Source organism: Acomys minous (assembly GCF_964271855.1).
Source record: "Acomys minous genome assembly, chromosome: 16".
NCBI classification, from domain to species: domain Eukaryota; kingdom Metazoa; phylum Chordata; class Mammalia; order Rodentia; family Muridae; genus Acomys; species Acomys minous.
The window spans coordinates 17,280,545-17,294,003 of NC_140498.1; the positions used below are offsets into that span (position 1 = coordinate 17,280,545).

At 51.6% G+C, this 13,459-nt stretch overlaps 1 protein-coding gene across 5 annotated transcripts in view; it reads right to left on the minus strand.

Annotated features, from left to right (window-relative positions):
* The window catches only part of ACSL6 (acyl-CoA synthetase long chain family member 6), a 67,179-nt gene that overhangs the window by 40,307 nt on the left and 13,413 nt on the right, over positions 1-13,459 (minus strand). For 3 of the 5 annotated variants that reach the window (XM_084762797.1, XM_084762795.1, XM_084762794.1), the window contains exons 2-4: positions 3,656-3,876; positions 853-967; positions 185-249 (exon numbers count right to left, since the gene is read on the minus strand). In XM_084762797.1, the coding sequence (XP_084618923.1) occupies positions 185-249; positions 853-967; positions 3,656-3,850 (375 nt within the window). In that variant the 5' untranslated portion in view covers positions 3,851-3,876. Of the gene's footprint in view, positions 1-184; positions 250-852; positions 968-3,655; positions 3,877-8,800; positions 9,072-10,398; positions 10,419-13,459 lie in introns of those variants that run through there. The other 2 variants (XM_084762796.1, XM_084762798.1) reach the window with 2 other exon arrangements.

Consider the following 13,459-nt stretch of genomic DNA (forward strand, 5'->3'; position numbering starts at 1 on the left):
GAATTCACATTGTTCTATTTTCATATTATGTTCCATAAAAATATGCAAAACTTTTCAGTGTAAAAACTAATTTCAAGAAATGAGGCTCCTGGAACCCAGCTGGGCACTCCAGTGCCTCGCCTAACCCAATAGGGCGTCAGGTCTCCAGGGCTCGACAGGATGGGGCCTGGGCCCCCTTACTCACCTCTTGGTAGGACAGCCACTGGTAAGGCTGATCTGGCTTCCGGAAGCCAAGACAGGGCCCATTCCCTGCAGAGAGACAAGTGGGCCTAGTGTCAAGGAAGGAAGTGGATAGACTCACCTCTTGACCCTGTCCATGAAGATCAGGGTAGACATAATGTTCTCTGGGTCCAGGAAACTTCCCTCAAGCAGTTAGTCTCACCTGCTGTGGCCCAAGATGGTTGTAACGCTATAGAAACAGCTTCTACCCAGGGACCTGGGAAGCCGGGAGTGGGATAACGTGGTACCCAGTTCCCACTATGGCTTATGTGACAGTTTATGGGAGATCTAAAAGGGAACTTAAAGTAGCAGGATAGCCCTCTGTGACTGCCTCCCTTTTTCTCATACTCTGGGACCACTGAGGCATCTCAGGGTTGACAGTGTGATGTGATAGTTCTAGGCTCCCCAGGGGCTGTTCATGTGTGTGTACAGAGTACAAGGCCTGTCATCAGACGGTCAGTGTGCAGGGGTGAAGCAAAGCCGACGTCAGCCTTGAGCCGTGTAAATCAGCTCCTTCTCTAACTGGTGGGAGGACCAGGGCCTCTCTGCTGACCTGAGGCCTGCTGTGTCCCTAGCCCCATGCTGGAGACCTGCTCAGTGCCTGGTACCAACCCTCCATACGCCCCTCCTCACCTGATATGCTAAGCCCACGGCGGAACACCTGGTACATGGTCCGGGCATCGTCATAGTAGTGGGTAAGCAGCTGAGTGCTGTCCCCAATCACAGATCTCCGAGCTCCACCACTGTCCTAGAAACCAAGCATGCCAAGGAAGTTGACTGAGGTGGCCAGGGACATCCGGAATGGGTCCTGGTGTGTACACAGTTTGGATGCACTCCTGGTTCATATAGTTAAGGCTTGGAAGTACTCACATTCATGGCCTGCTCACACCAGAGTATACATACCCAGTTTACTGGCATTCACACTTAACATAAGGCCCACACACAGGCCCAGTTTAACAATGTCTTCATAAATATACACACTCGACAAATGCACAGCATGTATATACCACACACAGAATGCCCACATTCGTCGGTAACTCTTGAGACATAGCTCCAGAGTAGAGTGGAACGCTGCATCCAGCCATCTATTGCTATGCCCCTAGGACAGCTGTGTGTAGCCTTGAGCTAAGAAGTTGGCATCCATCATTGGCAAGCTAGCATGGATTGGCTGACGACTGTGCTTTAAGGCACTTTCTCAGGAACTGAAGCCTAAGAGGTGTGTGTGTGTGTGTGTGTGTGTGTGTGTGTGTGTGTGTGTCAGGGGGCAGACTGGGCAGCGACATCCTGGGCCCTCAACAATGCAGAGGACGGAGCGTGATGGGACCAGGGACAGGAGTTGGCATCACATCTGTGCCTTCTTCCTCCCCAAGGTCCCCAAACCCAGAGCTCTTTAACCCCAGCTCTGCCTGATCTCTCAACACTATTTGGGTTATCCTGGGATGGCTCAGGGCCAGCCAGTTCTTGGAACATTGAGTCTAAGGAAGAATTAGTACCATGGAACAAACAGCTAAATGCAAAACCACAGGTGGCTCCTGACCATTTGGAGTGGAAACTTCTGCTGGGCCAGTTTTGCCCAAGAAAGACCCATGTGGGAAGTTAGGGCTACACGCAGTCAGACGCGCCTTGTACCTGGGCAACAGATACAACACCGTAAGAGACTGTGTGCCAGGGACAGGGGGGCCTTGTGCGATGGGCAGGGGCGCCTGACTGAAGTTTGATGGATGCAGGCAGAATGTGCAGCAGACAGTAGCAAGCACACATTTATGGCATAGGAGCACAGAATGCTGAGGAACTGTGGGTAATCTGTGGAGTTCTAGATAAACCTGAGGTAAGAGCAGTCTAGAGAGGGCCACAGACCCAGGAGTAGGAGCTGGAATTCTCATCACTACACTGCTGGTCCTCTTTTTTTTTTCTTTTAATATTTATTTATTATGTATACAGTGTATACCTGCACACTAGAAGAGGGCACCAGATCTCATTCTAGATGGTTATGAGCCACCATGTGGTTGCTGGGAATTGAACTCAGGACCTCTGGAAGAGCAGACAGTGCTCTTAACCTCTGAGCCATCTCTCCAGCCCCCTACACTGCTGGTCTTCTCCAGCCCCTCTCCAACTGCCCAGTGCCAAACACAAACCACCATGTCCCAACACCACACACTTTTAAGCATACCTGGGCCTTTTCACACATTATTCCTCCCCCTAGGAAGATAGCATGAGAACCCAGGGCCCCGCTCTCCTGTGCTCTCCTCCCAGCTGGCAAAACACTGCCGGCTTGATGGTCACCCCAAGTGTGTGATCAAGAACAAAGTGAGCCGTACAAGTGTGCATAGCATGATCTCACTTCAAACAGGGGAGCTGAGTGTGGTGACACACACCTTAATTCTAGCCCCGGGGGTGGGAGGTGGGGGAAACAGAGGCGGGAGGAGCAAGAGTTTGAAGCCTGCTCAGGTTACATGAGAGCCTGTCTAGGAAACAAACCAACAACCAAACGGTTAGGAATAGGAGCCGTCAGTCCATTTGTTCCTGACTGGGACAGAACTGATAACAGAGCCAAAAACCCAGCTGCAGGAAGCAGACGTTTCTCAGCCTGGGACCTTTTGTTTAGTATGAACTATGTGAATATACTATGCATGGACAATGGATAGCAAAGTGTAGAACACAGGCAGAATTAAAAACAATACCAAACAAAAAAAGCAAAAAAAGCAAAAAAAAAAAAAAAACAAAAAACAAAAAAAAACCAACCCCCCCTAAAAAAAAAAGCCCCCAAACCAACCTAACCAACTAACCAAAACCAAAACAACAGCAAAAACTAGTTACTCTTCCAGAGGACCTGGGTTCAATTCCTAGCACCCACATGGCAGCTCACAACTGTCTGTAACTCCAGTTTCAGGAGATCTGGGACCCTCACACAGACATACATGCAGAGAAAACACCAGTGCACATCAAACAAATCTTAAATCCAAACTCAAACCAAAGTCCTTAAGTTCCACAGAGAAGCAGATCTCAGAGTCACTTGCAAGCGAGTCAGTGCATCTTCCTTGCTGCTAAGCTTCCTGTGAACCCAGGTGCTGTGAGGGAGGGGGCAGGGCCTTGGGATGAGCTCAGCTCTGGTCCCTGTCAGCCAGGACTTGGGGGGCAAGAATTTGGGAGTCAATTGACCCTACAGCCCTGAGGACCTGCTTAACCTATTTGGTCAAGGAGCTCAGGCTCTGCCTAGGGTCAGTACTTGGCAGAGGCAGGGGTAGGGGGACTGGGAGGGGGCTCTGGGGGGTGACTGTCTTGCTGGAGGCCTTGCCCAAGGCTGCTGCAGAGCAGGCGGGCTGGTTACCAGGGAACACCAAGACTCTTTTGGCCACATGGGGTCAAGCCAGCCACAGGCTTGGCTTCTACCTTCTGGAGCTACTTTGCATGACGGGAGAACTCCTGCCCTGCTCACCTCCACTTCTTCCGACTGCATCAGGAGGTTGCACGGCGGTTGCAAGGCCTTTGGCCGGTGAGTGAGCCAGTAGGCGAGAACGGCAGCCAGAGCACCCATACTCACGAGGGTAGTGGCTGAGAGGCTGCGGAAAAACTGGCCCAAGTCCGCTAGCTCGGGCAGCCGCAGGATCTTCAGGATCTCCTGGGTCTGCATCTTCTCCAGAAGTGAGAGGACGATCTCTGTAGGAGATAAGAGACAGGTGACGGAGGAGACTAGACAGGCAGGCCGTGGAGTGGGTCCTCAGAACCACCTGCCCGGGCCTGGGATCATGGCGGACAGCTGTTTCCCACATCTCCAGGGGCCATCTCGGAGTCTTTCAGGCCTCAGGGTCCTTCGTGACCCTTTCCTTATGTTTGCTTCTGGGGATACAGAGAGTATGCACAGACAGCAGAAGCATCCGTCGTTGAGGACAGGATGAGTGGGGTGGAGGGATGCAGCCTGTACCCGAGCCACCTCTGAGCTCTAAGCCTAGGCTTTGACTCTGAAGGAGAGAAGGAAGAAGGATTTGGCAAAGCCCATGGACTAGCCCAGGTAGATACCTCCAGGCCTCATGACTTGAAGGCAATGCCTCTATGACAATATGACCCGTGTGGCTCTGCATTACCACACATGGGGTACCAAGAGGCATAGCTGGCCTCCATCCTTGACTGGATACAGTTAATGGAGCAGAGGGAAATGTTTAGGCATTAAACTTCAGGGAAGAGGAAAGTAGAAAGCTAAGAGAGGAAGGTCTCAAAGTAATAGATGGATCTAGTAGTACCAGTGCCTCCTCTGATGTGAGGGTGGGTGCACCCCTAGCCACCGTCGTCCAAGAGAGTGCAGTGGGCTTCTCAGGGAGACATGGAAGATGCTCTGGAGGTTAGCAGGGCATCTCCCAGAGATCTCTTGTGTCCTCCTATTAGCTGCTAGGTGGTGACCCATTGGCAGAGCAGGTACAGCTTTCAGGACTCTGGGTTCTGCACCTTGCTCAGGACTGAGAGGGTACAGAAGAATTGTTCCGGTGTCAGACGCTAGCATTCACACTGGGACCCCTTAGTGTCACTACCTAGTAACACCCGGAGCTAGAACCTCCTGGGATATGTATAGATCTGCTATCCTGGTGATAGCAGGGCAGGCTCTAGACCACCCTGCACCATCTGCAGGCTAGCTCCTTATGGGCCCTTGACATCATGGAAACAGTAGGTATGATTTTTCCTTTATGGAAAACGAAAATAAATGCCAACAGTGGTGACTCTGGAGCCATGGGTTGAGAGCTAAACAATCGCTTGACCTCTGTGGGAGGAGAAAGCAGCTTAAATTCCAATAAATAGTAGTTGTGTTAAACTGTAACATTACCATGTGGCATGAGGTCAGCAGCGTGCAAATTCATCATTGGCAGAGGGAAGAAAGTTCTTCAGTGCAAGTCGCTTTTTTATTTATAAGCTACATATGGTTAAGCATACGCCACCTTTATGAACCGGCACTTGCCTATCTTTAAAACAGGCACAGTACCACTGGGCATAGCCACAGAACTACAGACATAACTAGAAGACATGTTTAAGATGCAGGAGGATGCTCAGCCTCAGAAAGAGAAACAGAGGCAGGCCTGTGCCAGGTGGCTTAAATGTTGGACAGAGGCTGCTCGGTCCAGATCCTGAGCTTCCATAGGAGTGTAGTTTTGAAGATGCACAGAGGCTTCTTGAGTCCCAGGGACACTTGCCAGCCTCCAGGTATGGGTGTTCCTAGGGACCCGTGAAAGTGGGCGCCTAGCCTGGCAAAGGCATTGTCCCCGTCTGTGGAGCCTGACGCCCAATTTTTATCAGAAGTCTTTTTGTTGTTTAAATGTGCGTGGTGATGTTCTGCTTGCTTGTGTGTCTGTGCACCACACACATGCATGGCACCCAAAGAGGTCAGGAAGAGGGCATCAGATCCTCTGACACTGGAGTAATAGTTAGCTGTGAGCCACCACGTAGGTGCTAGGAATTGAGTCTGGGTCTCTGGAAGAGCAGCAAGTGTTCTTAACTGCAGAGCCATCTCTCCAGCTCCTGGCAGCAAGCAGTCTTCTTAAGTGAGACCAATGATAAGGACAAACATCCCACAGGAACACACACACACACACACACACACACACACACACACACACACACACACACTACTGCAGGTCAACTGACCAAATTAGGTTCTCGTCATTATCAGAGTCACAGCTACAGACCACAGTGACTTCACCAAGGAAAACCTCTCTAGGGAAGGAGGTCTCTGGGCAGGTGGCCAACTGGCCTTCTCTTCTAGGGACATCCACTTACCTAAAACATAGATGGAAAGACCAAGTTGCAGCCAAATCTATCAGATAAGTGACTCACTACGTAGTGGGAAATCTAGATGTCTCCGTCAGCTTTGGGGTAGGCTCTGAACAAAGGCTGTTTCCTTTAATGAAATGGACTGACTCAGTGGGCCCCCATGTAGCACCCAAGGACTCTACTGTATGGGTTAAAACAATATTAAAGAGGCTGAAAGAATATCTTGGTCTCAGCAACCTCTGACCCTTGGCATTTGCTCACAGACAGACCTCAAACTGTAGCACAAACTAGGCATCCAAGGTGGAGGAGGGTGTGATGCTGACAGCATCACAGAGCACAGCATGGGATGGCCAGGTCACCCATCTGCCCTCCTGCCCGTGTACCTGGCAGCCTCCACATGGTCTCTGTTCTCACTAATTGAGAGTTGCAGGGTAGACATGAGGGAGTGGGAAGTGTTGTACAGTATGGTCTAGGTTGTGATCAGACGCAAAGCCGCAGAGGAGGGAGGTGCCTGACTCAGCTATGACAAGGGAGAGCAGGCTGCTGGCAGGGAGTGACAGCTGTGAAGGCTGAAGGATAATGAGAAAAAGGGTGTCCCAGGTAGACAGAAGCCAACACACAAAGGCTGGAGAGTGCCTGAAATGCACGGGGAACTGAGGGCTCTTTCTGTTGAGGTAATGAAGTCTTTGAGCCCCTGAAATCCTGTACAGGGGTCACGATCACAAACTTGTGAGCATAGTTTCTGAGCTTTAGGCACAGTGGGACCTATCTAGACTTTCTGAATTTCTGAGTCTTAGAAAAACCTGTCCTATACACCACATTGTTTGGTGCTGACAATAACCTCTACACACACTGAAAGAACGTGGCACAGACTACTTAAGTGAGTCAGGGGCACATACGTCCCCTGGTTTTATGTGGCTATCCCACCAGTGCCAACATGAACCCATTCCCACAATTCTCCTCTCCTTTGCAGTAATGTTGAGTGCACAGAAAAGACTACCCACTGCCCGGTCAGAAGGAGCCAGGTTCAGGTCTCGGGAGGTGGCGGGGATGTGCAGAGCCACCAGAGTCTGGACATGGGATCGGCCAGTGGGCTCAGTCATGTGCTCTTTGCCTTGCACACACCACAGGTCTCCTCCAACCTGGAGCAATAGAGGGAATTAGGTGAAGGGCAGCCCACTGCTCCTCCGGGGGCTGTCCACCAAAGGAGCCATCCACAGTGGCTGTAGCTCCTTTGGCCCCAAGTCTGGCCTGTCCTCCTCCTTGGCAACCAGAGGGTTCTGTTTTTCCAGCTTCACCTCCTCAGACAGTCAGAAGCGCTTGCTTTTACTCTGAAGTTCCCTTCAGACCTGCGAGCCACTGCAGGGCAGGGCTGCGTGTCCAGGTCCTCTGAGGACACTGGCTTCGGGGCCAGAGCACACCACCAAGCCCTTGGCGTGGGGGAAGGGAAAGCACAGACTAGTTCTGGGAGTCTGGTCTCTGGTTATTTTACAGGGCCTTGGCCTCCTCTGACCTCCCATTACCTGCGGTGGTCCCTGAGGTCTAAGCCCAGCTGCCTCATTCCATGCCCCAGGAGGCTTTTCTGGTCGCAGCAGCCATGACGGGTGGCGGGATACAGACAATACCCCAGGGACTAGCGGTGCTGCCGTTGCCAAGCAAGCGTCTGTGGGTGTTTGTAACTATTCACCTGGCAGGAGGACCCAACCCTCAGCAGAAACTAGCTTCCTCCCAAGCGTTTCCCTCCAGCAAAGACCCTTTTGGAATACCAAGTGGTGGACCAGGCTGGGCACTCTGACACCTCTTCCTGCCAGTTCACCTTGGAGGGTGGGGGGTGGCACGAGCCATGCCCCTGTGAACAAGGGCGGGAGAGAACAGAACAAAGTGAGCCGATTCCAAGGTGATAAAGTGGAAGGGTCAGAGCACCAAACACAAATCCTACAGCAATGGCCCTGGGAGATGGTGAGCCAACTTTGAGAGGCCCCTCTGTTGATGCGGCTTCCCACATCACTACTCCACACCATCCTAGGCTGCTTTTATACTTCAGTACGAACGGCTGCTCAGGATGGAAGGACCACCCCTATAAAGCTCTCAAACCTGACCATTCCCCTAGCCCGATGCCCCCCGGCCAGCCACTACCCAGCACAGCCCAGCCTCTCAGGCTAGCCCCCTCACACATCTCTTTTCTCTAATCTGTGTTTACATTTACACTAAAGTTAATTTCCATGTTACACAGATGTGACTCTGTCACACCACTGCTCAGACACCTCATCTGGTTCCCAGTTGCCTTAGAACCAAAAGTCCAAACTCAGCATGCTGGCCCCGAGGATGTCCATGGTCCTCTGAATCTTCTCCTGGCTCCCCCTTGTTACCCAGCATCAGCCAGGCCTGGTCTAGTGGGGTCCTAGACTTTTGCAAACCTCGGAGGCCTTCAGATATGGTGGGCAACATGAACCAAGCCATCAAACCATCAAAAAACCACGTCACCTCCCACTGGAGGGCTAAAAAGCACAGTCTCACCAGGCCCCAGGGTGTAGCACTCTAGCAAACAGGTTGGAGGGGGGAAAGAGCCAGAAGGTGGAATCCAGTGCTGGAAAGATCAGGCTCCAAATCCTGATTTAGGTTCTTGATAGCTGTGTGGTCTTGGACAAGTCACCAAACCCCTCTGGGCTTCTCCTCAAATATAATCATGGGTAGGGAGTAGATGCCAGGCATGCAGTAAGAGAAGTGCTCTGTGGAGAGCAGCTAGAACGAATCGGTTACTTCATGTCTTTGCCAGCCACAGGAGCTCAAAGACAACTCACAAAAGGCGATACCTTCACCATCCTACCTTTCCAGCAGTCTCCGGGCACTGAGGAGGTGGTGGAGCTGGTGCTGTTAGAACTAGCCTCCCTTTCTAAAGGCCTGTGGAGCCCAGGGAAACAGGTTACCACATCTTGATCAAAGAACAAAAGTTGCGAAGGCCCCACCCCCGGGGACAGCTGATGGCAACGGCGGCTGCCTGCTCTGAGAAGATGGGCTGTAGTAGAGGCATTGACTGTAGGAGCAATGGCTTCCCTAGTGGCTGTGGGAGCAGGTCTTGCAGAGACCAAGGCACAGAGCAGCTCTGTGAGGCGCTGTTGGCCCCTCAAGGCCCCCACTGCCCCCCCTTTGTCTGCACATGGGGCGGTACTAGCTCAGGCCAGCTCAAAGCCAAGCAACCAGGCCTTAACCCTCACTGTGCCAGCCTGCCAGGGCCTCAACCCATGCCCTTCCACCTTCCTTGGTTGCCACATAGTCTTTAGTCTGGGAGGAGAGTTGGCCATGGATTCTCAGAAGATGACTCCTCTCTCTCTCTCTCTCTCTCTCTCTCTCTCTCTCTCTCTCTCTCTCTTTCTCTCTGTGTCTGTCTGTCTCTGTCTCTGTCTCTGTCTCTGTCTCTGTCTCTCTCTCTCTCTCTCTCTCTCTCTCTCTCTCTCTCTCTCACACACACACACACACACACACACACACACACCTGAGACATTAATTGGAGGTCAGGGAACATGGCCTTGACATCTCCAATCTGTGGGATTTCACTTCTTCTTTGGTGGGTCCTTTACTTGACTATTATTATTATTATTATTATTATTATTATTATTATTATTATTATTATTATATTTCCCATAGTGTTTGTGTGTGTGTTTCTGTGTGCGTGTGTGTGTATGTATTTACAAGAGTACCACAGTGTGCATGGTCAGAAGACAACTTGCAGGATTCAATTCTCTCCCTCCACCACACGATTTCCTGGGATCAAACTCAGTTCGTCAGACTTGGCAAGCTCCCTTCCCCTCTAAGCCATCTTGCCATTGCTCCTCTACTTTCCTCCAGACAGCTTGAGACATGGCTCTCAGGAGGACAAACACCTCCTAGGATGCTTCTTAGGGACACTTAAGGGGCAGTGAATCCAGTGGCTCCAACCAGAGGGTCCGGTGGGTGGAAGCTGCAAGGAGCCAGGGGCAAGTCGCTGAGGGGATAGTTCTAGGAAGCATGGCCCAGTTGTCAGGGTAAGAAAAGCTCCTGCCTCGACACGGTATCTGGGCAACTCTAACCCGCACCACCATGCAGCAGACTTCGCTAGGCCTAGCAACTGTCTCATCTACACAGCGATCCAAGCTCAAGCCTGGGCTACGGAGGGGCTTCCACTCCATTTTCCTCTTGGGTTTTAATTAGATTTACAGAGCCACAGATGACTGAGCCAAGGGCTTTCCCAAGCCAGACACTGCCAGGAGAGGCCCCAAGTGTACCCCTTGTGAGATAGGGTTGCTGAGTTACCAAATGGCTCACTCCGGAGCTCTCTGGGGAGCCTGATTCTAGCTCTCTCTTAAGGGTGACTAGAGCTCCTTATGGGCAGAAAGGCCCATTTGAGGTTTACTGCCACTAGCCACTTCCCTGGCTACCCCAACTCACCGTGACAACGCCTCCATCGTCTGCCTTCAGCAACCTTCATGGCTGTCCTCAGAACAAACACCTCTCAACATTTTCACTCACCCCAAACCCTTATGGAGACCATGGCCGCACACTTGTGAAGCAGGGCTCAGACTGCACTTCCTGAGATTCCGAAAAGAAGCAGCCTTGAGATCAGGGTAACAAACAGAAACACAGTATCTTTCTTACAGGCCCTGAGATAAGCCTCGTCCTTACCAGAAGGCAGGCTCAGTGAAACTACTGACCAAGAGGGATAACAACAGCAATGGTAGCCGCCCCTTTGGAGATATCTACAAGGAAGAACGACCAGGAATGATGGCTGGGATGGACTAAGGCTGTGTGGATAAACTGAAGTCGCATTGTTCCTCCTGCCACCCTGAGACAGGAGGCAGAACTCCAGGGATACTGGTGAGGGCCACGGCCACTGCACGACAGAGGGACACTGCTAGCCAGTGTGCAGGAAGGCAAATCCTAGCCCATCGTGATCCTTTCTGTTTCAGACAAGTCCAGGGTGGGATTGCCAATGCCTTGGCCTCAGGGCCAGGAATCCATTTCACTGCTAGCCTAGACTGACGACGTGCCCTAAATGCTGCAGGGCCAGGCTCAGTGAAGGGCACATCTGCTCTCCTGGCAGGAACATGTGCTCAAGAGTCCAACTGCAGATGGCCAAGGTACAGGAGGTACAGCCTTCTCTAGCTAGGACCATGTTCCTTGAGGTAGACAAGGTCCTGGAAAGACACACTTGGGGTTACAAAAGTGGGAGGGGGGAAAACTAAGGGAGGACCTGCTGGCCCGCTTGTCATTTAAGGATGCTCTTGTTTTCTTGGGGACGCCTGCTTAGAGAGAAATGGTGTAAAAGCAAGGATGGAACTGCAGGCTGGGGACCTGGAGGACAGCTAGGCTAGGGCAGAGTGACACACTGGGTTGGTAAGTCACAGGAAGAGCCTGTAAGGTGTTGGCACCTGACAAGATCCCTCAGTGTGGGGGAAAGAGGCACCAGCCTGGCTGTACCAAGGACTGGAGCAGGAAGCTGAGGCTGATAGGAGATATTTAGCTGCAGAAGGTAAGCAATTACAGCTGGCACTGTATGCCTCATGCCTTCCAAGGCACAGCCTGTAGGTCACCTGACCACTATCTGGTACCCTGAGGCCTAGGAATACAAAAGTGTCCCAGGCAAGCTGTGTCTCTCTGACTTGGCCAAGAGTGCCACTGCTATAGACTGGAAGCTATATGGCTCCCTTACCCATAGTTTCAGGGGTGTGTGTGTGTGTGTGTGTGTGTGTGTGTGTGTGTGTGTGCGCGCGCGCGTGCGCGCGCGTGCATGACTGCGCGCGCACACTTTACACATTAGGCAATACATCAGTCTTGCCTTTGGTTCAAGGTCACCATCTGACAAAAATAAATTGCTATGCTTTCTCGCTGCCACAGGAAGAAATAAAGGGGCTTTTCTTCCACTGCCACAGAAAGCAATGTGGAAAAACAGAAGTCCAATGCCTTCTGCATCTACACTCAGGGGTGGCTAGCACTTGTAGCCTCAGCCTCTGGCCCCATAGCCCACAGGGTTAACTTAAGGCTCAGGCCCTAGGCCCTTGGCTGGGCCTCGGCCTGGGAACTCAGGCCTCCTTTCAAGGGCAGGATGAATGGGGGAATATGCAAATGAATGCCCTGCCTCCCAAGCTGCAGGGGAGGGCCTGCTGCTGACTAGCCTGTGTCACCCCACTCTGGGCCTGTCACATGAAAGGGTTTGCACTCCTGCTTGCTGCTGGCTCCTGCAGCCAGGTCAGGCTGGGGCTGTTCTCACCAGAAAACAAAAATCTCTTTCAGACTAAGGCAAAGTGAGGCCCCAGCCGGCCTGGGGAATGCTATTGGAGGCTGTTCAGGCTGACCTACTGAGGGTACCCATTCCTGAATCCTGACTTTCCATCCAAAGAAAAGGCCCGGCATCTTTTGAGAGGGCCTAGAAGCCTCTGTGGCCACTGAGGAAAGCACAGGGGTCAGGGTTAGGGAAACAAATAGGATTGCCCCTTCTGCAGGTCTGGGTTTTGTTTGGTTGGTTTTGGTTTTTGCCCTTTTTAAAAACAGTGATGGTTGAGATAGGAAAAGAAGTTTGTTTTGTTTAGTTTTTGTATAAGGAGGCCCTGGTAACTCTTGCAGTGTTCATGGTGAGTGGCAAGGGAAAAACAAAAAGAGCTTGTAGTGAGCAGAGAAGACCTTTAAGGACAGAGGCCACATGTACTCTCCGCCTGGTGCTTTCGTTGCTTCTCTCAAGGCAGGGTAGGAAGGCATGGAAAATTGGGGGACATGAGGAGGGGTGTGAAGCTACTGACTCAGCTGAGGCCTCATATCGGCAAACAACAACATAAGCAAGAATTGCCACACAACCAGCAACTGCTCAAGGCCTGTGTTCCTTTCCCAGATGTAAATCCGTAATTTTTCTAGCACTCTCACCAGAAACCCCATTTACATGGAAAGGACACATACCAGTGCTCTCGTGTGTCCCCCTCCCCCCCAGTGGGACCTGGCTTCATCTGATCAGTATAACGTCACCCAAGACATTTCCAAGCCGTCTCGCTTATCAGAAGAGAGAAAGACAACTGGGGTGAATGTTTTCTGTCTTTCTTTCTTTCTTTCTTTCTTTCTTTCTTTCTTTTATTTATTTATTTATTTATTTTATTGGTTTTTCGAGACAGGGTTTCTCTGTGTAGCCTTGGCTATCCTGGACTTGCTTTGTAGACCAGGCTGGCCTCGAACTCACAGTGATCCGCCTGCCTCTGCCTCCTGAGTGTTAGGATTTAAGGTGTGCGCCACCACACCCAGTTGTGGATGGTTTCTTAATGACCTGCTGCATTACAACTTGAGAGCAATGGCCCATACCAATAAGGCAAGTGATGCACCGTGACTCTTCTCTAAGAAGCCCAAGCCCATGTTTCCAGGTGTGTCTCACCTGCAGCAAAGACCACTCCCCCCTCTCTGAGCCCTCTGGCTTTCGCCTATGTTAAAGCAACTTTAGTAAGTCTCGGCTGTGCACCATGAGCTGCCTAGT